Genomic DNA, 25,063 nt, shown 5'->3' with positions numbered 1-25,063 from the left:
CTGTACATTCTGACTCCAGGTCTAGTAGTCTACCTAGCTACCCCTCTATCATGTCCTCTCCATGCACCACCACCAATGGAATTGGCTTTCTGAGTGAATTGTTGTAATAATAATAATTTTAAAAGATAGCTTTTATATTGAGCTTTAAGATTTTTAGAGCACTGTACAAATATTATCTCATTTGATCCTCACAACAACCCTGGGAAGTAGATGCTATTATAGGCAGATATAAGTTAGATGAGTTGTCCAGGGTCACATAGCTTAAAGTTTCTGAGGCTGGATTTGAACTCGGTTCTTCCCATGGACTCCAGGTTCAGTGATTTCTTCCTGACTGTATGCCCAGAATTTTATCCAATTCACCGTGTAGTAATTGGGATCATCATTAGGATACCTGCGATACTCTTCCACTCTCCTCCCTTCCCCTTAAAAAGCTTGTATAAAGCTTTTGACCAAGTGATACTTCCCTCAGCAAAGCTAGGAGGTCACTATGTAACCCTGGATTTCCTGGCATTCTAGCCTTAGAGGCAACTTTGTGGCAAAATTTTGAGGCCTTGGTTTTGTATTCAAAGCAGAACATCAAATACAGTATATATACTGCACACACGGGTGGCTAGGTGGTGCACCGGATAGAGTGCTGGCCGTGGAGTCAGGAAGACCTGAGTTCAAATCCAGCCTTGGACACTTCTTAGCTATGTGATCCTGGGCAAGTCACTTAACCCTGTTTGCCTCAGTTTCCTCATCTGTAAAATGAGCTGAAGATGGAAATGGCAATCCACTGCAGTATCGTTGCCAAGATAAATCCCAAATGGGGTCACAAAGAGTCAGATGTGACTGAAAGGACTGAACAACAATTATATATATAGTATATATGTGGGATTATATGTATGTATACTGTATACCGTGTGTGTGTGTGTGTGTGTGTGTGTGTGTATACACACTTATATAAATAGCCATATTGTATATATAGTTACATACTGTGTTCAGAATGGCATGGTGGTGCACACCTTAATCTTAGCCACTGGAGAGGCTGAGGCTGTCAGATCTCTGGAGCTCAGGAGTTTTGAGCTGCAGTAGGCTATTCAGAGGCCATGCCAAACTAAGTTCAGCACCCATATTTTGAGCCCCTGGGAGCAGGGCTCAAATATTGCCCAAGGAGGGCTGAACAAGCCCACATCAGAAATGAAATGAGTCAAAGCCCCCATGCCAGTCAGTAGTGGAATGGTCGCATAAGCAGCCTCTACACTTCTAAGAGGGAAGACCCAGTCTTCAAAAAAAAAGTCAGATGCCCAGAATCTAGTACCAGGATGGGGATAACTACCCTAATCCTCCATGCCTTTACAAGTTATCCCTTTATGCATAGCTTGGAGAAAATGATAACATAGTGTAGGGGACCCTCGCCCCCACCCACCCTTACTATTTTCTTCTCCACCTAATGTTACCTCATCTCTTTCTGATTTTCCTTTCCCCAGGGACACCTTGAGAAGGCGGGTCAAGCCCAAGGATCGGGTAGAGTCCCCATGGAGGTGTGGAGCCTTGTCACCGATCTGTAACTGCAGAACTGGGATGTGGAGCTGGAAGGGTCTCCTTTTCTGGGCTGTGCTGGTCACAGCCACACTCTGCACTGCCAGACCAGCCCCAACCTTGCCTGAACAAGGTAAGGGAAAGAAGGGCCTGGGACCAGCCAGGAAAGACTTGGGAGCCTTTGGTCTCCAACATGAGTGCTCAGGGATGTAGAACCTCAGCATTTAGCCTCTGATTATGACCTAGGGAGTGTTGGGGAGAGATCCTCAGATTTATAGAGGAGGAGCAATCTCAGGGCTGAGAAGAGGTCTTGTTTTCTTTGGGAGAAAATCTTGTGGCATCTGAGCTACAGCCTCTTTGAGTGATGTCTCACTGGGGCTGGAGACCTTGGTGAACTGTGTGGTGGTACGAGGTTGTGGGAGGGAGCCCTGTGTTCTTCATGAGCCTGCCTCTCGAGGAAGATGGTTTTGGTTGATGATTTCAGAGCCCACTTCCTTATCTAAGAGATGTGAAAACATTTTAAAGTTCTGCATAAGATCAGAGTATCCTGATTGTCAGACTTGCAAATGAATGAATGATATGAATGCTTATTTAGCACTTGGCTCAGATCAGGTGGGATTTTGCCCAGCCCAGTTTCCTTCTCTTTCTGTGGTGTGGAGGCTTTTTTGGGAACCAATTTGCCCAAAGGAAAGGCCTTGATAAAGAGAACAGCATTTGTGGCTGGGCAATTGGTATTAGATGGTAATTGGTGTCCCAGGGCTACAGATTCCTCACTCATAGGCACACTTGCTAACTATCTTGGGACACATACAAGTCTGAAGGACCTCTGAAGGACCAAGAGTCTCCATAACCCAATGTGAGTAATGGGCTCTATGGAACTAGTATTGATCTGCAGTGAGTCAAAAGAGAGTGGACTTAAAAAAAAATACAAGAAAGAAAGAAAAGGCCAGGGAACTGCTGAGGAATGGAAATTAACTTGTAGAGATTCTGGGAGCAGACACTGAAGCTAGCAGCTCTCAGAATTCTTTAGAACTAAGATTCAGGTATGTTCACTACCAGTAGGTCTGTTTGTGACCCTCTGGCTGCTTGTCATGGCACAGAAAATTGGAAAACAGTTGAGAAAGGATTTGGTTAGCTCAGGTATGTGCATGAACCGACCAGTGCTTTGGGACAGGCTATCAATCTCATGATGTTGAGGCTTCTGACAAGTGCACCAATTAAGCATATGCTCCTTTCATCTAATAATGCTCTGGAACACATATAACACATCCTTGCCAAGTGCGTGTATTGGGCACCTACATATGGTGCTTTGCAAGACTCTGTACAATGATGCTCAGACCCCTGATGTCAGGGGGCTTACAGCCTAAGACAACACTGAAGAAAACAGATATAAATAATATATATGATAAAATATATATAATAATATATATATAACATCAAGTGTATCAGTCAAATACAGTGCATATATACTGTGTCCAGAATGGAAGTAATAGCATTTAATGGAAGGTAAACAGAGAGGGAGTCTTAGTAGACTTTATCTGTTTAAAAGAGGAGGAGTCATCAAAAAGATCATTACTTCTTTTTGTTAGAGATGGGGTTTTATTTGTTTGAATGATGGCAAAAAAGTGAACTGAATGTGTGTTTGTGTGGTGGGGTAAGAGATGAAAAGGGGAGCCTGGGGACATTTCAGCGTTTTCTCCCTTGGAATGCTCCTGGTACTTTGTCCCTACGTCCCTTATATGATCTTCATGCATAGGTTCTATGCCCTACCTCCCATTTCCCTTACTTAATTGTAAGTTTTTCAAGCAAAAAACCCCTGTATGTTGTATAGCAGGCTATGGGTACATAGCTAGGAATTTGCTCGCTTGTTGGTTTGAATAGGATGTCTCTCTCAAGAAGGGTCAGAAACTAGAGTTGGAAGATTATCCAAAACAGAGGCTCTTAGTAGAATTATATGGAAGGAGCAGAGGAAGGGTATCTAGTCAAAGTCTCTGAAGTAGACCACACTGTTGGGACATAGGCTCTCCTTCTACAATCAGGCTTGAAGTTTGCACTGATAATCGACAGGGTCATTCAGGTGGTGCCCTATAGTATTTACTTGAGAGGGTACAGTTACAAAAGAAAGTATTCAAATTCTGCTCCCTGGAAACTAGAGGGCTGAGGACATACTATCTCCAGTGCTTAGAACAGTGCCTGGCACATAGTAGGTACTTAATAAATGCTAGTTGACTGACTCAGAGCTACCCAGTTGTAGTTTGCGTACGATGGGTTGTCAACTGACAGAAATCATCTATCATGGGTCAAAATCTATCATATGACTAAAAAGGCAATACTGTTACAGGTCTAGAATCAATCATGTATGCTCTAGTTGATCTCTTGTACTTGGCATTTTAAAAAATCACCCTCAGAAGTATCAAGGTGGGGAAGGTCAGTGAGCTGGTAAACATTTATTAAAAGCCTACTGTGTGCCAGGCACTGTGCTAAGCTCTCAAAATACAAAGAAAGGCATAAAATAATCCCCGCTTTCAAAGAGCTGACGATCTAATGGGGGAGACAAAATGCAAATAAGTATGTACAAACAAGATATATACAGGATAAATTGCAAAGAAGACATATTCTATCCTATGGAGGCGATAGCCCCATTAACATTCTACCCTGATCTTTTCTGGGTGCCTCCTTTTAGGAAGGACATTGATGAGCTAGAGTGTCCAGAGGAGGTTGATCATAATGATGAAAAGGGCCTGAGATCATGACATAGAAAGATCAGTTGAAGGGAACTGGAGGTATTTCACCTCAAAAAGAGAGGATTTATAGAGGAATTTGTAGCTGTCTTTGAATATTCAAAGGGCTGTCATGTAGGAGGGATTAGACTTATTCTCTGGCCACAGAGGGCAGACCAGAAGCAATGGGTAGAATGTAGAAAGAAGCAGATTTAAGCTTAATGTAATTATTAGGAACTTTTTCTAACAATGAGAGCTATCCAAAAAGTGGAATGGACTACCTCATTATAAGTTTTCAAGTAAATACTGTATGACCACTTGTCTGAGATATTAAAAAAGTATTCTATTTTAGGTATGAGTCAAATGAGGTATGATAACTTCTGAGGTCTAACCTAAAGGTCTATGATTTTCAGTATCTTGGCCAAGTACACATAAAATGAGTGGTGTTCATTTATATTATTAGAAATTTCAGAATATTTGAAGAGTTAAATAAAGAGATAAGTATTCATAGCCATTACCCTGATGAAATAAACATCCATAAATTTTTCTGCAGTATCAAATTCTAAACTACTGGAGGAAAGGCCAATATGACAGTAGCTATCTCCAGTTTAGACTTCCTCGTAGAGACCTTAATAAACAATGTCTGTTTTGTTAACAAAATCATGGTTTTGGAAAAATTACAAAAGCATTTACAAGCAAGATCAAACAACTTAAAAGAAGCATAAGCCATTAATAAAACAAAATCAAATAAACATACAAAATAAGTACTAAAATAGACTATAAACACCTTAGCATTTAACAAAATGCAGTAGAACCAAATGAAAGCTCCAACAAGTAAAAAATGGTTTTGTTCTATGTCTCCTTCCAAACCTGTCTGAAGTTCTCTTACTTCTGGCTTTTATTTCTTAAAATACATATATGTGTATGTATCTCTTAAAAAGAAAATGTTATGTAGACATGTAGTTGCAGGCAACATATGTAGACTAATCTTGTCTTTGCTAAGTTTCTCTTACATCGCTTTCCATGCTTCCTAGTATGTTTCATTTATCAAAACATAGCAAACTTAAAAGCAATATTATTGGATTTTTCAAGTAAAAGTATGAACTGAAACAATCTCAAACATTTCTGGCTTATGTAAATAAAAGGGAAAATGAAAATTGTTGTGTAGCAGCTTTCAGAATAAGCTATTGTTCCCAATGTTGTTTCCAATTATAAAACACTTATGACTAGATAGCAAACAATCAGGTCTTTATGAATAAATAATTTGTATTATTGTTAGACTGAATAAAACTGATCTGAAAATGGATTTTTTAAATCAGTGATGTGTTTTTGGTACCATTAGTCCTAATCAGCTAAAAAAAAACATTCTAAAGATTTTACTGCAAAGGTTCTGTTGAAGAGCCTTCTAAAGCGAAGGATGCTGGTGCTGCTACATTTTTGAGGACTCCTGTCTTAAAGAGATGGGGCTACTCTGGCCCTTCCTAGCTGGAGATGTTGGATTCTGAATATAGACAGAGATGCAGGAACACAACTATGCCACAAGAATATGAACGTGTAGTTTGGGCCAGTTCATTTTGGTGACTTTTTAATGGATCTAAGAATTTCAATCACATGAGGTGCTTACTCCCTCTCATGCTATGCAACTCTTGTCCACATCTAAGTATAAATCCTCCATATCAGATCTACCCAACATATTGAAAATCTTCCTGAAAGTTTTTTAATGGTTATTAGAACATAACATTTTATTGAAGGGACCCTATGTACTGAGGAGTGTCCATAACTTTCCCTCAAGGAGAGTGGGTGGTTCTTAAGGAGATAAAAAGATATGGAGGTAAATTAATAGCAGCTAGATGGCCAGGGATAGTTCAGTGGGCCTAGAGTCAGAAAGACCTGAGTTCAAATTCAACCTCAGACATTAACTGTCTCTGTGACCTTGGGCAAGTCATTTAACCCTTCAGTTATTTTTTCCGTCTGTAAAATGAGCTGGAGAAGGAAATGGCAAACCATTCCAATATCTTTGCCAAGAAAACCCTAAATGGGGTCACAAAGGGTGGACACAGCTAAACAACAACAACATAGTGGCAAGAATATTGAGCTTAGTATCAGGGGACCTGAATTCAAATCCTGGCTCTGCCATTGACTGTGGATGAGGCATTTAACTTCTTCTTTAAGGGGTAGGCATGTGCTCAGAGGAGCTGGGTAAGCTCCCTTCCCTGCTGAACAAGGTGTGAATTTCCTGGATGAGGCTTGGAATTTCCTTGTTCTGGATCCCCATTGCCAAATTGAAGAGGCCTTTGTTTTTGCACAGACTCAAACTCAGAGCTTAGTAATGGTGGTAAAAGGTGATAATCACCTATTTGGTGCTGTGTTAAAGATAGAGTGCGCAGCCTTGAGCTGACCCTTGGGTTTGGCTTTTAAAAGGTAGGGCGTGTGTGGGGGGGGGGGGGATCAGAGGAGAAAGAGAACCAGAAGAGGTTCAGAAGGCCATGCAGATACTCAGAAATGGTGGGAATCCTCTAGGCCAAAGTATGGATCTGCCAAGGTTCAGCCCGGCAGGAAATCATGCACACCCGAGAGCAAACAGACCTATTCCAGTCATTGGTCCTATAAAATGTGAACTGTGTAGAGGTTAGGGCCAAAGAAGTTAGGTGTGACCTGAAAGAGGGGAGGGTTTCCGGCTGCCCTAAGGAAGATGGAGAATTTTCCCAAGCGTCAGTGGGTCAAATATAAGCTCATTCTCCATGTTGTGAGGTTAAAAAAACCTGTCCAGTATCCATTGTCTTCTGTTAGCCTAAATTCTTACAAGGTCATATTTGTAACGTTGCTAAGGGAAACTGTGGATGGGAACCCAAGTCTGCAACATGACAGAGATTCATGCCCTCAAAGCCAACCCCTTAGAAGGATCAGGGGCCAGAGCCCACTTGATACACCAAAGGGCTGGACTGAATGATCTCTTTAATGTCTCTTCCAGGGCTAATGTTCTATGATGTGCAAAGTATTTGTCCAAATTCAAAAACAAAGAGCCACAAAAAAAGCCTCAAGCCCCCGAAATACAAGAGTTGGGAGGCTCCCTCTTTAAAAAAAAAAAAGGTTCCATTTCTGAGCATTTTGTTGGTATTGGAAGCCCCTCCCCCAGTATAAAGCAGAGGCTGGCTAGCTAGCAGTTCACAAATGTTCCTGGGGGAGTGGGGAGGGGTTAGAGTTGCCTGTATTCACTTTCTGGCTGTTGTTGGAAAGTTTAATAAGGATTCCAGGAAAGCCTTCCCTCCCTGCTTCTCACTCTCCCTCCCTCCCTCCCTCTTACCTCCTCTCTCTGACGCTAAGCATGTTTTACCAGAGCCTATGCCCTTATGTTCCAAAGAGGAGACCTGAAGGAAGGATTAGTGAGTGGATAGGGGAGTACAGGTCGTGGGGAGGGGAGAAAAAGGAGGGCAGGGCATTTGAGTGAGGAGAGACTGCTTCTCTTCTCTTAGGAACAAACATTAGGCCTTGGGGAAACAAAATGGGAGTGAATTCAGAGTTGCTAGCAAGCCAGCATCATAGTACCAAGATTTCAGGTTCTACCCTGTTCCTTACAGAATAACATGGGCAACCCCTCAGGACCTCTATTACCCAGATGTGGGCAGGAGTTAGGGAGGGGGTCAGCAAATGAGACAGGCTGGCTCAGGGTACTTTGCTTCTTATGCTCAGAAACCTGCAACCAATAAAAGGATTTATTGGGGGAGGGGGAGAGGAGGGTGTATAGCTCCGCCCACCTACCCTGATTGAAGGAATCTGGTGGCTGGTTGAAGGAGCTGGGGCAGGGGGAGGAAAAGTTGCCATTAGATGGAAAAGCTGACCGCTTCCATTCCTGACTGCCGTCCCCTTGAATGCTGTGGACCACAAAGCAGGTCTTTGTCTATATATTTCAGCACAAACCTGCCATGACAGGGAGAGGCTGGGTTGCCCGGTGCCAAAACCATCACCCTCCAACCCCAAGCTTATAACAACCCCTGCTTCCTTAGGCCAAGCTTCCCCTTCTTTCCCAGGGGTCTTTCAAGCTGCCTTCACCTCAACGAATGTAAGAAGGGCCTTTTGAAGAGAGTTAATTGGATTCTAGTGCAATATTAAAGATGAGGAGGTTAGGAAGGGGAGAGCTGTTGTCTAACTCCTAGACTGTCCTGGAGCCCCAAGTCTCATTCCCTGATGCCCTCTGTACTCCAATCTTTGAACTGTAAGCTCCAAGGGCTATTTTGAGGGCTGTTTCTGACTGGGGTGGGCCAGACAGAACCCAATCCTACGGCTATTCTGAGGAAATTTCTGCAGCCCCACTCCCTTGCCCCACCTAGGAAGCTTCTGCCTGGGAAAGAGCTTGTTTTCTTCCATTTCATATTGGGTGGTGAAAGAAGTTCCAGCCTATGCCACAAGGTCAGTGAAAGTACTTGGGGCAAAAGGTGATGTTGAATAACATATCTGAAAGCAAAAATGAATTTGGGGCTGGGGAGGAAAAAAAAAGATCTGGGAGGTGGGAGTGGGAACTGGATGCTAAGCTGCTGGTTTTCCTCCAACCCAGGTCTCCCTGCCTGGAGAGGGGGTGGCTAGTGCGTCTTGGAAGGGGTGGGTTTTTCCTTGTGTCTGTAGGAGAGAGAAGAGGTCAGGAGGACCCAGATCATGGCAGGCAAGTGAAAGGCAAGCCTCCAGTCTCTCTGCTTGTCCACACTGGGGCAGTGCAGCAGAGCCCCTCCAGGCCTGTATTTCTGGCTTTTGCCTCTGCATTGCTATACCATTCATTAGCTTCACCAATTTTCCACTCAAGCTTTGCCAGCCAGTCAGCTCCTCTGAGCTGAGGAGGCGGGGAAGAATTTCTCAGGGCAATCCTTCAGGGAGGAAAGAAAGGAACAAACTGTTAGAAGGCTTTTTTTTTTCCCCTTCCAGAATCAGGGTGAAGGGAAGACTAGCTCATCTCCTTCTGCCTTTAGGGGCTTAGACTTGGGTGGCTGGGGAAAACTGCACCAGTTGAATTAAGGGCCACTGTCCTCTGGGAAGGCTAGTCAGCAGTTCTTGGAGCTTGTAACCCTTGCATAAAGGTCATGGGGTGCAGCCCAGCTCAGGCAGAGGGCTTGTTCCTGGCCAGGCCGGAAACAATGAGTGATGGCTTGTGTCTGGTGCATGATGGATAGCCTCACTCCAGGGAAGGAGAGGCGGAGAGGTGAGTTTGGGGAGCCATTATCCGGCAAGGCTGAGCCCTGGGGTCAGAGAGTGCAGCCAGCAGCTGGGCCCTGTTTTGCTTTTACAATGAAAAATTCTCCTGGGCCTTTGGGGCCCTAGTTCACTTCCATGGACTCCACCTCCTTCTCCTCCCTCTCCTTGGGGCCTCAAAATGAGACAAATGCTTCCCCTGTCCCCACAAGCTTCCCATGATGGTCCTGGTGCCCTGGATGATCCAGCTACCCTGTCTCTCCTAGTCTCCTTGTATTTCAGCTGCTGCTATTTCTCCTGATTCTTCTGGGAAGATGGAATGTTCCTCATACATATATATATCACAAAAAATCTTATTCCCAGTGGTGGTGGCCAAGTAAATTAAGCAGAGCCTTGTGCCTTGTTAGTGACTGCTCCTCCAACTTTAAAATGTTGTGTTCTTGCCTCCAGAATTCACCTCTCCTGCCTTCACCACTACCACTGATCCAGGATTTATGAAGTCAGATTTGTTGTTCAGTCACGTCTTGTGGACCATACTGTCCCTGGGAGTTTCTTGACAAAGATACTAGTGTGGTTTACCATTTCATTCTCAGCAAACAGGGTTAAGTGACTTGCCCAGGGTCACACAGCTAGTAAGTATCTGAGGCAGAAACTCAGGTCTTCCTGACTCCAGGCTCAGTGCTGTATCCACTGAGCCACCTAGCTGCCTCTAAGAAAGATTTAGATATTGCCAAATGAAATAACGCTATCTTAATTTACAGAGCAGTGCCCATAAGCAGAAAGTGCCAGGGTTAAGGGGTGAGGGGAGCCAACCCGCTGTTTTTGGAGTACAAGAAAAGACTAGCTCTTGCAGAGCTTGAAACTTAATGCCTTTTCCCTGTCTAGCATGTTATGGCTCTGCTGTGCCTCCTGGGATAGGTTGGGTAAGAGGAAGTGACCGTTGGGGCAGCCAGCTCTACCATTTGAGCAATTGTTTCTGTGTTTCTCAGGCATCCAATGTGTAGGAATATGGAACCCTAGATTGAGTAATCATGAAATCTGCAAAGAGAAAGATAGACTTGGTGGTAATGGGCCAGGAGGGTAAGGGTGAAAAAAACAGTTACATATTTAATGAACAAAGTTTAAGCCAAAGTATAGCTTCATATTCTTCTCCTAGGACCTAGGCATTTCTCTCACCAGACATTTTTCTCATTCATTCATTCATTCAACACCTACCAGATGCAAAATAGTACTTTGGAGAACACAGAGATGCTGGTACTAGTAGTTATTGATTGGACAAATGGTGACAAATGCTGTGTTTGTCCCAGTAATTCCATGGAGACCCACTGCCCCATGTCCTGTGGCTCTAACATCCCAAGGAATCTGCCTGTGGGGGGGGGTTTTTGTGTGTTTGGGTGAGGGTGAAGGAGGCTATTCGGGAGTGTCCAGTTCCTGATATGACATTCTATTCTTTGCAGGATGAAGTTGTGCTGAGGGGACAGGTCTTTTTGAGTTGTCTTGTGGAGAACTTTTCCCTATCTTAATGTAATCACCAAGAGAACAAAGGCTTCATTGAAGTTGGCTGCTCCACTGGAGCCAGAGACTGAGTTTAGGGAATTTAGGATCTTCTTCAAGGGTCGCAGCTCCCAAAGCAGCCTTAACACCTGAGCATTCTTTGTTTGAATCAATTCAGTAAATATTTTATTAAGCCCCTACTGTATACAGAACACTATGCTGGAGCTTGGGAAGATATAAAGTGCAGATATATCAGATTCCAGGATATCATGGCACCCTTGCTTAGGCTGTAAAATCTGTCTACTTTGTGAGAAAGGACCAAGTCTGAAGAAAAGGAAATAAAGAAAGATCCTCTTAGACCTCATACTAAGTCTGTATCAATGGGGTCACTCCCACTTTTCAGCCAAACACAGATTAAGAGAATATAAAACACCTCCAGAACAGGGATTGAGCCATTGGCCACCTAGCACACAGTGTCTTACCCACAGTAGGTGTCCAATTAATGTGTATTAAGTGAAACTTAACTCACCCACAGAAAAAATATCAGCAAAATGTTAATATATAAGTTTATTTTAAAAGTAATTTAATTTTATTTTAAAAAGAGAAATAGAAAAGCTGATAGCTTTCTTGGTTGTTGTTTTTTTAAATTAAGGACAAGAATCAAACAAAATTTGATTTAGAAAATACAACAACAACAAAGGTCAGTTTCTTATGACAAAAGGAGGTAGAAAGGAATGAAGAAAATGGGGGAAAGAGAAGGGAGATTCTAGAAGAATAGAAGAAACAAGAGATAAGAAGGACTGGTGGGGGAGGCTCACTATCTGGGAGGTGATAATGTTGGAGATAAAATGCTTTGAGAACTTGGGCTCTAGGCACAGAGTAAGTTACTCCCGGTTTTTCACTACCCTTTGAAATTCTGATTAGTTAGCTAGTAGACTTTCCTGCAGCCTAGTCAACATGTATTTATTAAGTCCTAACTATGTGCAGTCACTGTGCTAAGGGGTGTAGATACAAAGAAAGGCAAAAATAGTCTTTGCCCTCCAGGAACTTATCATCTAATGGGGGAGGCAATATGCAAATAACTATGTTCAAATAAGATATATACTGTATAAATAGAAAATAATCTCAGAGTGAATGCATTAACAGCATTCAGGATGGGAAAAGGCTACTTGTAGAAGAAGGTGGGATTGTAGCTGACATTTGAAGGAAACCAGGAGGCAGAGATAAGGAGGGATGAGAATTCGGGTGTGGAAGATAGACAGTTGAAATGCACAGACAGGAGATGGGGTATATTGTGTGAGAACAGCAAGGATGTCAGTCACTAGATCTTAAGGTAAATAGAAGGCAGTAAAGAGTGCTATGGAGTGACACAGTCAGACCTGAGCTTTAGGGAGATCACTTTGATAGCTGAGTAGAAAATGGACTGGAGTGAACTGAGAAATCACTGATATTTTACCTCTAAACTTTAATTTTCTGTGAAATTCTGAAGGTTTACAGATATGTGACAGAATGATTTAGGTTAAGCAGTATGATGTAGTTAAAATTAATCAACAAGCAGCAATTTTTGTGGTGGCTAAGAATTGGAAATTGAGGGGATGCCTATCAATTGGGGAATGGCTGAACAAGTTGTGGTACGTGATTGTAATGGAATTGTATTGTGCTATAAGCAGGGGGATGATTTTAGAAAAACCTGGAAAGAGTCACATGAACTGATGCAAAGTGAAGTGAACAGAACCAGGAGAACGTTGTACACAGTAACAGCAATACTGTACAGCAGTCAACTGTGAATGACTTGGCTATTCTTAGCAGAACAATGATCCAAGACAATCTCAAAGGACTAATGATGAAACATGCTATTTGCCTCCAGGAAAAGAACTGATATTATCTAAGTACAGACTAAAGCATACCATTTTTCACTTTCTTTCATTCTTTTTTTTGTCCAAGTCTTATACAAAATGACCAATATGGAAATATTTTATTTGATTGAATGTGTATGACCTATGTCAGGTTGCTTACAGTTTCAGGAAGTAGAGAGGGCAGGGAGGGAGGGATAGAATTTGGAACTCAAAAGTCCAGCATTCAAATTCTACCTTGGACACTTAAGATATGATCATGGACAATTTCCTCAGAGCCTCATTTCCTTTATCTGTAAAATGAGGATGAATTACAGAATTTGAGTTGAAAGATATCCCATCAGTCATCTAGTCCAATCCCCACCCAAAGGAATCTCCTACCATATCATACTCAGCAAGTGGTTGGTCATTCAGTCTCTGCTTGAAGACCTCTTGAGAAGGAAGAATCTACCACATCCCAAGACAAGCACATCAAGCCTAAATTAGTCAATTTCCAACTTTCATTCATTCCTCCTGGTTCTGCCTTCTCTGGAGCCAAATAGAACAAATTTAACCCTCCTCCATATGTTCTTGTTCCATCTCTACATGACCTCATAGACTTTATCCCTAGGGTTTTCTTAGCAAAAATACTGGAGTGGTTTGCCATTTCCCTCTCCAGTGTGTCCCCATTTTATAGCCAAGGAACTGAGGCAAGTAGGGGTTAAGTGACTTGCCCAGGGTCACACAGCTAGTAAGTGTCTGAGGCTAAATTTGAACTCAGATCTTCCTAATTACAGGTCTTGTGTTCTATCCACTGCACTACCTAGTTGCCCTTCCTCCATGACACCCCTTCAAATATAGCACTTCAACACAGGTATCATCTGTGTTGCTGCCACGCTCCCCCTCCCACCACTACCAATCTTCTCATCTCCAGGCTAAGCATGCCCAGTTCCTTCAGCCAGTTCTCATAATCATCTTTATCCCTCCTAATACAGCCCATGATCACATTACCTTTTTTCCCCTGACTGTAATATCTCACTGCTGATTCCTACTGAGCTTGCAGTCCACTAAACCCCTCCCCATCCCATCCTTTTTTTAGAACAACTGCTGTCTATCCACACCTCCCTATTTTATATTAGTGGAATTGATTGTTTATACCCAAGTGCAAGATTTTACATTTATCCCTAAAGAACTTCATCTAATTAAATTCAGCCCCAATGGTCTTGCTTGCCATCATCTGGATGTCTTAGCTATACTTTCCAGACTTGTGTCACCTGCAAATTTGATGACTATAACATTTATGCTTTTATTCATGTTATTGGTAAAAATGTTAAATAGCATGAGGCCAAATACAGATCCTTGGGGCGTTTCACCAGAAACTTCCTGCCAGGCTGACATTGCACCATAAATAACTGCTCTTCAGTTCTGAATCCCTCCAATTGTGTTATCTTCTAGTCCATGTCTCTCCGTTTTCTCCTCAAGAATAGTATGACATTTTTTCAAAAGCTTTGCTAAAATATAGGTAAATGCTATCCATAGCATTTTTCTTATCAGTTTAGTAATCTTGATCCCCCCCCCAAAAAAAGCAAATGAGGTTAGTCTGCCATTTCTTGTTTTTGATGAAGCCACGCTGGCCCTTTGTAATCACTGCTTCCTTTTCTAGACTTTCTCCAACGATCCTAATGAAATGTTGGAGAATTTTCCCAGGAATCAAAGTCAAACTCACTAGCCTATAGTCTGTTTTCTTCCCTTTTTAAAAAAACTGGGAAATTTTGAAAAGTTGTCCTCTGATCTTGTAATACCTCTCCCTTTTCCCTGTCATCTTTCAAATGTCACTGACAGGGGCTCAAGGTCACATCTGACCCAAGGAAGTAGTTCATCTAGTCCAGGTGGCTTGACTTCATCGAAAGGCAGCTAAGTACTGTCTTAATTTCTCACAGGTGACTTGAATTCATCAAGGATAGCTAAGTACTGTCTTTAATATCTCCAGTACTTAAATGTTTGCATTGTTATTAGAAGAATATGGTCAGTTTATTCACTTTTTTATTTTTATTTATCTAGCAGTGGAGTGCTAGACCCAGCTAATACCAGGACTGGTTGATTTTCAGTGTTAACATTTATACCTTAGAAATGAACACTACAATCAGGCCTCTGTTGATTTTTCTAGTCTTAAGAAAGTGATGGGGCGAGAGCTAGGCAGCCCTGGCCCTGAAGTCAGGAGGACCTGAATTCAAATCTGCCCTCAGACCAAACACTTGATACTTACTAGCTGTGTGATCCTGGGCAAGTCACTTAACCCCAATTGCCTTAAAAAGAAAAGAAAAGAAAAGAAAGTGATGGAGAAAATGTTAATAATTTAGATTAAACTTAAATTATGTCCTGCACACACATACCCCTATCTTCCAGGGCTGGTTGTTAAACATTTACCAGAATACCTCTACCTGAATGTCACATGGTCAAGTTTAGAGCTAGAGGAGACAAGTATCTAGTGTCTGAACTAACACCTTTTTATAGATGAGTAAAATTAACTCCCTTTGATATTCAAAAGTTTACCTTTATCTTTTGAGTATTTAAGATCACTACAATGCTTAAAGATTACATTTAAAACCAGCATTAATCTAGAAACTGTGGAACATTTTCCAGCTCATTCCAGTTCTTTGGTCAAGTGGGATCCTAGTGAGAACCACATATAGTAGCTACTATAAAAGAACATTAAAAACTACTTCAGGAATAAATGTGTTCACCACTATTCACAGCTGTTAGAGGTTCTTATCATTTTCAGAGGCATCATTTGAACAAACTAATAACTCACCTTTATATAGTGCTTTTACAGCTTACGAAGTGCTTGCATATTTTTCATTTGCTCCTCCTAACAACCTTGTAAAGTAGATAGGATAGGTATCATTCCCATCTTAAAAATGAGTAAAAAATGAAGCTTAGAAGATAAGTAATTTGCTTAAGGTCACATCAATAGCTGGTAAAAGGCAGAATCAAGACTCTAGCCGTTTCCTGACTCATAGTTCAATGCATTTTCAAAGAAATTAGTCAGACAGAAAACATCCAGCACCTACTGTGTGCCAGGCACTGTGCTGAGGATTCAAGCAAAGACAAAAGACATTTCCTGCCCTCAAGGGGCTCATAGTCTAATGGGGGAGACAATACACAGACAACTATGAAAAGACAAGTTATATTCAGGATAATTTGGAAATAATAGAGAGAAGGCACTAGAAATAAGGGGAAATCAGGAAAGATTTCTTGTAAATTGTGGGACTTTATCAGGGACTTGAAGGAAGCCAAGAGGTGATGAGAAGAGAGAGAATTCCAGGTATGGAGGACAGTCAGTGAAATCAGGCTGCCTCATTTTAGCTGTGGGAGACGGACAAAAGGACAAGAATTCTCACCATCAACACTTATTGAGTATTGGGTGGGGGCTTCTTTATGGCTAAAGAGCTACATGACCAAAGCAATCTTATTTTAGGGAGCACTTCCTTACCTTCTCTGTTTTTCTATTTACATGGAAATGCCTGTTTTACTGGCTGTTTGTTTTTAAAAGAAAAAATGTTTTTGTTAATGAGAGTATTGATTTGTGATGGCATGGCTAGAAATATATGACCAAAGCAATATCATCTCATTTTAGGGAAGATGAAATTAAGTTGACAGCTAGTTCCTTACCTGCGTACTAGACAGAGATTGATGCCAGCTTAGGGGTTTCTGAGTGATGCCTATTGTTCAATCAAGATTTAAAATCATCTAAGAGCTATTACACAGTAGATAAATGGTCAAAGAATATGAATAAGCAGTTTCATAAAGAAGAAATGCAAGCTATCAATAATCACAGTAATCACAAGCAGGATCAGAATCACTGATATTAAGAGAAATGAAAATCAAAACAACCCTGTTTCCACCTCATTCTCAAAGATGACAGAAAAAGAAAAAGGCAGTTGTTGGGGGGAGTGCCATACTAGTTCACTGTTGGTAGAGATGTGAATTGTTCTAGCCATTCTGGAAAATGATTTGAAACTACCCAAAAAGTGGCTAACCTGTGCATACATAGATTTAAATCCAGTGAAACCACTTTGAGGTCTACACCCCAAAGAGATCAAAGAGGGAAAAGACTTATATGTACAAATTTTTTTATAGCAGCTCTTTTTGTTGTAGCAAAGATCTGGAAGTAAAGGGGGACAGCCATCAACTGGGAAATGGCTAAATTATGGTACATGGATGTAATGGAATAGTTACACCACAAGAAATGACGAAAGGAATGCATTCAGAGAAACCTGGGAAAACTTGCATGAACTGATATAGAACAAAGGGAGCAGAACCAGAACAATTTATACAATGACTACAGCATTGTAAAGGAAAAACAAGTTCGAAAGACTCTGTTCAATACAATGACCAATCACTACTCCAGAGGACCAGTGATGAAGCATGTTACCCATCTGCTGACAGAAAGGTGACAGACTTAAGTTACAGAATGAGAAAGTATTTAAAGGCATGAACAATGCATGGATTTGTTTTGCTTGATTGCTTGTTCGTTACAAGAGAGATATTTTATTTTCTTTAACTTAGGGGAGGTAATTTTAAAAGGGAGGGGGGGGTTAATTATAGAGATGGCAATTTTTAAAGAAAGGAAAAAAGAAAGGAAAGGTGGCCATCAAAGCATTAAAAAAAAAACCTAACATCAGAAGGAAGTTCAGAGGGAGACACAGAGAGGCAGGAAATTAACATGTTAAGATCATGTATACCTTTTAAAAAGCAAGCTGTATGGAACAGAATTTCAAGGTTTCATAGACAGTCCTCTTTTTCTCTTCTTTGTGCATGGAAATGTTCGTCAAGTTCAGATTAACAAAAAATAAAAAGCCATATAAATGGAAAACTAGAAAGGACCCTAGATTTCACCTGGTCTTAAGTCCTTCCTTTTTTAGATCCTGAGACCCAATGGATTAAATTAACTCATAGAGCCCATTGGTATCAGTGCCTAGAACAGAATCCAGTTCTCCTTATCTCCAACACATGTTTATTCCAGTATGCCATGTTATCATGACATGTCCTCAAATAGCTGCTTTTAGAATCTCAAAACTTTAAGAGATTTCAGAAGTCATCTAAATCCAACCCTGAGTTATATCCTTCCCAATAATTAGCTGTCCAGCCTCCATTTAAAAACCTCCAGTGACAGGAAACTTACTACCTCATCATGGTGGTCTATTCCACTTTCAGACAGCTCTAATTACTAGAAAGTTATTTCCTATTATCAGACAAATCTGCCTCAGGAATTTTCACCTTTTGCCCACAGATTTGCCCTTAGACAAAACCAGTGCAATCCTGTTTCCCTATACCTGAAGACAGCTATCATGTTTTCCTAAGTCTTTTCCTTCTCTCAAGCCATATACATCTCTACTTCTTTCAATGCATTCATTATCATATGATGAGCTCCCTTACCATACTGGTTGTGTATCTCAGGCCCATTAGATTCTAAGCTCCTCCATTAGATTCTAAGTTCACTGAGGGCAGAGACTAGCTTTCTTTTTATTGATTGTATCTCCATTGATTAGCACAGTGCCTGGCACAGAGCAGGCACTTAATAAATGTTGATTGGATTAGATTAGTTCACTCCAGGTTCTCTTTCTCACTCCTAAAATGTGGTGCCCAGAGATGGTCTAAACAAGGCAGGTTGAGGACACCTTCCTTTGCTCTGGATTATATGATTCCGCTGACTCAGCCTGAAGTGACAGTAGGAAAGCATTGTGACTTGGTGTGAATTTACTTTTGGACTTTCTTGGGGAGCCCTAAGTTCAAAAGTCCCAACCTCACTTCTGACATTTGCCAGAGATGTGACTGAAGGTAAGTTACTTAACCCCTTCAAGGCTCAGACAATCCTCTAAACAGATCTACTAAGTTATAAAGATAGTTGGTTATCCTATCTGAGCAAAGTACAGTTGATATAAATTTACATTTGCAATTTTTGGCTGCCCCATTACAAAGTTGACTCGTACTGAGTTTGCAGACCACAAAAACTCCTAGGTCATAGGTTTATCAATGTAGAATTGGAAGGAACCTCCTAAACCATCTAACCCCACTACTCTAACCCTTCCCTCCATTTTACAGATGAGGAAACTGAGGCCCAAAGGGGTTAGTTGACTTGCCAAAGATCACACCAGTAATATATGGCACAGTCAAGATTCAAATCCTGGTATCCAGACCTTTAAGCCACCATTCTGGGTGTCATCTCAGGGATCACTCCAACCTTTCTATATGCTATTGTCTAGTCATGTGTCTTTTATCTTGTATTTGTGGAGGTAGCTAAGTAGCACTGAAGAGACTGCTAAATTTGCAGTCAGGAAGACCTGAGTTCAAATCTTGCCTCAGATACTTAGTAGCTTTGTTACCTTTGGCTAGTCATTTAATTCCTTTGGCCTTCAGTTTCCTGATCAGTAAAGTGGGGATAATAACACCTATCTCAGTAAGTTGTTGTAAGGATTAAATGAGATTACATGTAAAAAGCAAATATTAGAGTTGTGTACATTAGCAGTTATTGTACAGTTGATTTTTTTAACCCAGGTATAAAGTTTTACATTTATTCATATAAAATTCCATTTAATTAGATTCAGCCAATTATTTTAACCCACTGAGCTAATTTTAGATCTTGATTCTATTACTCAGTATATTAGCTATCCCTTCCATCTCTGGGTCACCTGAAAATTGATCCACATACAATTTATAACCTTCTTCCAAGTCACTGACAAAAACTGATCACCAAGTGATTTAAGGAAAGTTCATAATATTGTTATTTAAATGGGTTTGATTGGGCCTGGAACCTGGATGTAAGTAAGCCCCCTTAAGATACCATCACACATCCCTGGAAAAAAAAAAAACAGGTACCAGTCAGGAAGCAAGGTGGTGCATTGCTGAAAATGAGTGTTATTTGCTCAGAGGAACCATACCATTTTCCAAACTCACAGGCAACCAAGGATCAAGAGAGAGTAAGCTTTCATGGGAATTCTAGAGGAGAGATGAAAATGCAATCCATCCTTCATACCAAAGTAATATTCCTAATAGACAGGCCATTTTTATTGTGTTTTAAAACTTTGGGTGCTATTCCATCACCTATAGGAGAAAGTGAAAACTCTGGTATATAAGGCCTTCCATCATCAGACTGCAATTTACTTTTCTAGCCTTATCTCACACTATATTTCCTTTTACATATTCTTGTCCTGCTCTTCCTGTCTCCCTGCATTTGTACCAGATATCCCCCATGCCTAGAACACACTCCTTCTAAAGAGTCAGCATTTATGAAGTGTCTACTGCATGCCAGGTACTGTTCTGCACATCTTACTCTTGAAAGCCTTCTCTTCCTTCAAGGCCCCACCACCTTCCTCCATTAAACCTTTCCTAATTCCTTCCACCCCCAGCTAAGATCCCTCCTCAAATCCCTCTCTTCTATGCTTCCTGTGCATTTATCACATTATAATTAGAACTGTCTCTAGATCCCCTCTTTCATATTCCATCCCCTCCTTAGATTATAAGACTTTGAGGAAAGGGACTTCATTTTGTCATCATTTTATTTTCACTGTTGAGCAGTGTTTTTGCAGAAAATAAGCCCTTTAGTAAATGTTGGATTGAAGTGAAAATAGTTTCCATCCCACTTAGACCTACCTCTACCATACTACCTCAGAACAGAAGGTTTGTGATGCAGTGGATAGAGCACTGGACTTAAAGTCAGCAAGGCCTGAGTTCAAATTTGGTCTCAGACTCTATTAGCTGTGTGACTGTGTACAAATTACTTAACCGCCCTGTGCCTTTAGGTAAAAATGAAGATAATAATAGTACTTTCCTCCTGGGGTGTTGTGAGATATTTAAGAAATGTGCTTTACAGACCTTAAAAATACTATCCAAACTATTAGTAAGAGGAAGATTCCAATAACTATATACTTTAACAAAATCGCGATTTCTTTAAAAACAAAAAGCAGATCATGTAATCTTCCATGTGAAGAAATTTGAAAAGCAGGCTGCTTGTGTCGTATCTGTGTCTGGAATAGCTGTGGAGTGAAGAGATGGGAGTGGGTGGGGACGAGTACTGAGAATGTCCAGGTCCTGTCGTTCCTTTTCTCTCAGGTAGATAGCAGATAGGAGTCACTCCCTACAGGCCAAACTTGGGGCTTCCAGGTACCACATTAGTCTCTGAGCTTTGGAGTAGGATTCTGATGCTTGGCCACGGGAATTTCTCATCTTTGGCCTGCTCCGGCCCAATTTCTTACTCCCAAACATCTCTAGGGGGAAGGGGAGGGAGCCAGGTTAGCCTGTGAGTGAAGAGAGCCGGGCTCCTGGTAGGGGGAAGGGCAGCTCTACATTCCATTCTTTGAAGGAACCTGACCAGGCTTTAGGGTCAGAGAACTGCAGTGAGTAGGAACTGCAGTATTACCATTCTCCTGTTGATTCATCTCCCATTTTTCCCTCCCCCCACCCTTAATGATCTTTCCATTACAGAACCCAGACCAGGAAGTTCATGACAGGTCGCAGCTGCAGACGCATGGCTGGGAGACCTCAGCTGGGCCAATAATGGTGGGAGGGTCCTCTAGCCACACACCCCTTCCCACCCCCATTCCTCTGGGCCTCACATTCCACCTCCCCCCCACCCCCAACTTCTCAACTAGTTTAAGGAATATTTCCCCTGATGTGACCTAAGGGAAGTAAGAGATCTTGCCGTTTGTAATAAGAAGCTTTACTTAAGTTGGTAGCCTATTGTATTCATCTTAGAAAGTGAGATTTTTGTTTTTGTTTTTTTTCTGCAGCTGTGGGAGAGGGCAGGCAAGCTGGCTGCCTAGAACTTTTTACTCCAATCCATTCACAAAATTGACCCTTGTACGATGCCTTGTTAGATGCCATCTGGGTTGCACAGTGGATAGAGGACTGGGCCTGGACTCGGGAAGACCTGAGTTCAAATGAAGACTTAGACACTTAAGTCACTTAATTTGTCTGCCTCAGTTTCCACAACTGTAAAATGGGGATAACAGCACCTACCTCACAGGGTTGTTGTGAAGCTCAAATGAGGTAACATTTGTGAAGCCCTTAGCGGGGCACATAGTGGGTACTTAATAAACGCTTGTTTCCATCCAATTGTTAATCTTGATAGGGAAGACAAGTGATTGAGGTGAGAGAATTTGGTTGCTTTCTCCAAATACTTAGCTTACTGATTGAGGTTTTGGCATATTCCTCAGTGCCTCTGGAAGTAACTGGTTTTGAAATCCGATCCAATGCCACACGCATTTATTAAGCACTTACTGTTTGCAAGGCTGAGGAAGAGCAGAATTGCAAGTCCCACTTTTATAAGTACATACTGGTTCTGTGACCCTGGGCAAATAATCCCTTCAGCCTCTCAGTACTCTAGACACTCTTAAGATTGTAAATTGAAGGGAAGATCTGAATTGGTAGGGGGAGTTTCATTATCTAGGAATTTGTTCCTGTATCAACAAATTATAGTTTCCGTGACCATCCCTATTTGCAAAACACCATGATAGTTGCTAGGAAGACTAAACAAAAATAATCCGCCCTCTAGAAATTTGCATGTGGGGACTTGGGGGGAGAAAATAAACAACATGTACATCTCAGAATTAATGCCTTAGCAGCTATGGAAGTTTTTTTTCCTATTTTCCGCAGTATGTTATCAACATTCAGCCTAGGAGAAAGAAGAATGAAGCTGTAGTCCTCATTTGCTCACTAGTTGTGTGGCCTACAGCAAACCACTTAGCCCCAATTTCCTCATCTGAATAATGCGGATAATAATATCTGTGTGTGTATTTCATTGAGTTGGAAGAATCAAATGAGATCAGATACGTAAAAGACATAATGTTTTGTGATGTAAGGCATTATTACTCTCTTAAAGTCTCCTCCAATATCCTAAGCGGCTGCAGCCACACAGGGATTACTGGTTTCAGAAGCATTCCTTTTGACTTTTTTTTTTCTGAAGGTGCAAAGGCAGGGATATCCATTTGGTGCCAGACTTGATAGTGACAAAGATAGGTTGGTAGGCATATCAACCTATTTGAACCATCTAGTGAGTAAACTTACCTCCTGGAGCAGTCTTGTCCCTCTGGGATCATAGGTATTTACAGACCAAGCAGGCTTTATCCAGCCAAACCCATCCCTCATCCTGGTGAGGTGGGAAGACCAGGAACGAAGTAGACTGTGATCTTGGTTTGGGGAGGCTGGGCATGAGGACAGCATTGTTTTACAGTTTGTCTGAAGTGAACCTGGGAGATTGTGACTGTGTGGAGAGGGTCGTTTTGGGGGGAGAGTCTTTTAAAACTTGTTATTAGGTGGGCACATTCCTCTGCTAATCACTTAATTACAGTCCCTTGCCCACAACTGGAGGGAACCACACTCATTTGTGGGAAGGGGAGGAGGAAAGGTATGGATGAGGAAGGGGAAAGGCCACCAGCATAGAATGTTATTAGAAGCAGGCCTCAGAGGCCACCACCCCAATTTATAAAATTCCTCTACCCCACGATTCTTCCTCACTAACTCTCCTCTTCTTTTTCTACCTCCTCACAAGGCTTACCACTTCTTGTCCTTCCAACCCCAACCAAAGTACTGGCTGTTTTCCCAAATGGGGGTCACTGTGCCTCTCCTTTCTCTCCCACCCCCATTTCCTCTTTATCCTCCTGGGCTTTTAAGCAGACTGCATGCTCCATATGAGTCAACAGTGTGACATGGCAGACCAAAAAAAAAAACCACCAACAACAAAAACCTAATTTTATATTAGGTTGAATTAAAAGAGGAGACATAGTGTACAGAACCGTAGTCGTGGTGACAGTCTCACTGTACTCAGCCCTGGTCAGAATGCATCTGGAATATTATGTTCAGTTCAGGGAACCTAACTTTGGGAAGGACATTGATAATCTGGAGAGCCCCCATTGGAGGGCAACTAGGATGGGAAGGGGCTTGAGTTCATGTCCAATGAGAACTTGGGACGGACAGCTTCGACTAGAAAGCTAGGGGGTAGGGGTGGGGAACCTGTGGGCTGTCTGCTTTGTATAGGAAGGACTATCTTACAGAAGAGTTAGAAGGAAGTTTAGACTTATTCTAAGTGACTCCAGAAAGTCAGGTTTGGGCTCTGGGAGGAAATACTAGTGTCTCGAAATTCATTAGAGCGATCCCCAGTAGATGTGACAGCCTATTGAGATTGCCCCTCACTGGTGTGTGTTTGGTGGGGGGTGGGGGGCGGGGGGTGTCAGAGCAAGAACTGGATGTCCACTTGCCAGGAAACTGGGAAGGGTTTGGCCAGGGAGCACCTTCCCAACTCTTGAGATGTTGGGGTCCTATGATTCCCTGCACCCCAGCAGCAGGAGCTCAGACTGTTTCCTCTCTCACAGCCGGCTTAAAGGAACTTAGAGGAAGAGGAGGAGAGGAGGGAGGGCACCGGGAACCTTAAAGCCCCCAGACCATTTGCTGCCTGGGCCCAGGCCCTGTGCTAAATTACAGTGACGAGGTGAGACGCACAAAAGACAGAAATCTTTTTTTAATAAAAACAAAACAAAACCCCAGACCCTGACCCCCCCACCCCCAAGCCCCTGGGCTGCTGAATGGCGAGGGCTTCCTGTCAGGATTAGCAGGGCTGCTGGGCATGTGTGTGCTGCCTTTTCTCTTCAGGAAATACCTTTAGTAAGCCCTGGTGGGGTCGCCATGGCAACGAGAGAGAGGACCTGCTGACAGAGGCCATTCAGCCGCCATTGTTCCCCCAGCCCCTTTGTTGGGAGCTTTATTGCTAGCCCTCTGGCAAACACAGCAGTTTGCACCGTTTTGTCGGGCTGAATGTGGAGTTTTTACATTTTAATGGGATCCTCTGGCAGCCGCCCATTTGCATGCAAAATGCTTCTTCCTCCTTTCCCTCCTTCCATTAAAAAAAAAAAAGCCTATCTAACTCCAAATCCCCCAGGCCTGGAGAGGCTAATGAGTGCTGCAGAACTTAGGGGTATCAGCCCCCTTCCCCCTGGTCCCCCCTTTCCCCACCCCTTTGCTCCCCATTTCCTGGGCATTCCTTCCCTCTATGGGGAGGGAGAGAAACAGTCATGAAATTATGGCTCTCTGGGACTGCCCACTCCCCCAGACCCCTCTACGCGGGGAAGTTCTCACTAGGGGCTTTGGTGATTTCACCCCATCTGGTCTGGCCTTTGCCAGACCAAAGTAAGTTTTCAGTTCCATTTCAAAGCCAAAATAAAGTAATAAAAAACGTCTACAGAGGGTTCCCGGAGCCCTGCTGCGCTGCTCTGTCTTCCTTTTGAGCTCCTTTCAAAGCCACCCTGAGTTCCTCCCCTACCCACA

At 42.2% G+C, this 25,063-nt stretch overlaps 1 protein-coding gene across 10 annotated transcripts in view; it reads left to right on the top strand.

Moving 5' to 3' along the window:
• Positions 1 to 25,063, top strand: part of FGFR1 (fibroblast growth factor receptor 1) — a 70,008-nt gene that overhangs the window by 13,003 nt on the left and 31,942 nt on the right. For all 10 annotated transcript variants that reach the window (XM_078149578.1, XM_078149577.1, XM_020985245.2 and 7 more), the window contains exon 2: positions 1,470 to 1,654. In XM_078149578.1, the coding sequence (XP_078005704.1) occupies positions 1,564 to 1,654 (91 nt within the window). In that variant the 5' untranslated portion in view covers positions 1,470 to 1,563. The remainder of the gene's footprint in view (positions 1 to 1,469; positions 1,655 to 25,063) is intronic.

Source organism: Phascolarctos cinereus, unplaced genomic scaffold (genome assembly GCF_003287225.1).
Source record: "Phascolarctos cinereus isolate Bilbo 61053 unplaced genomic scaffold, phaCin_HiC Scaffold_2;HRSCAF=192, whole genome shotgun sequence".
NCBI lineage: Eukaryota > Metazoa > Chordata > Mammalia > Diprotodontia > Phascolarctidae > Phascolarctos > Phascolarctos cinereus.
Note: the sequence above shows the minus strand (reverse complement) of the source record. Positions and strands in the feature narration are given on the sequence as shown.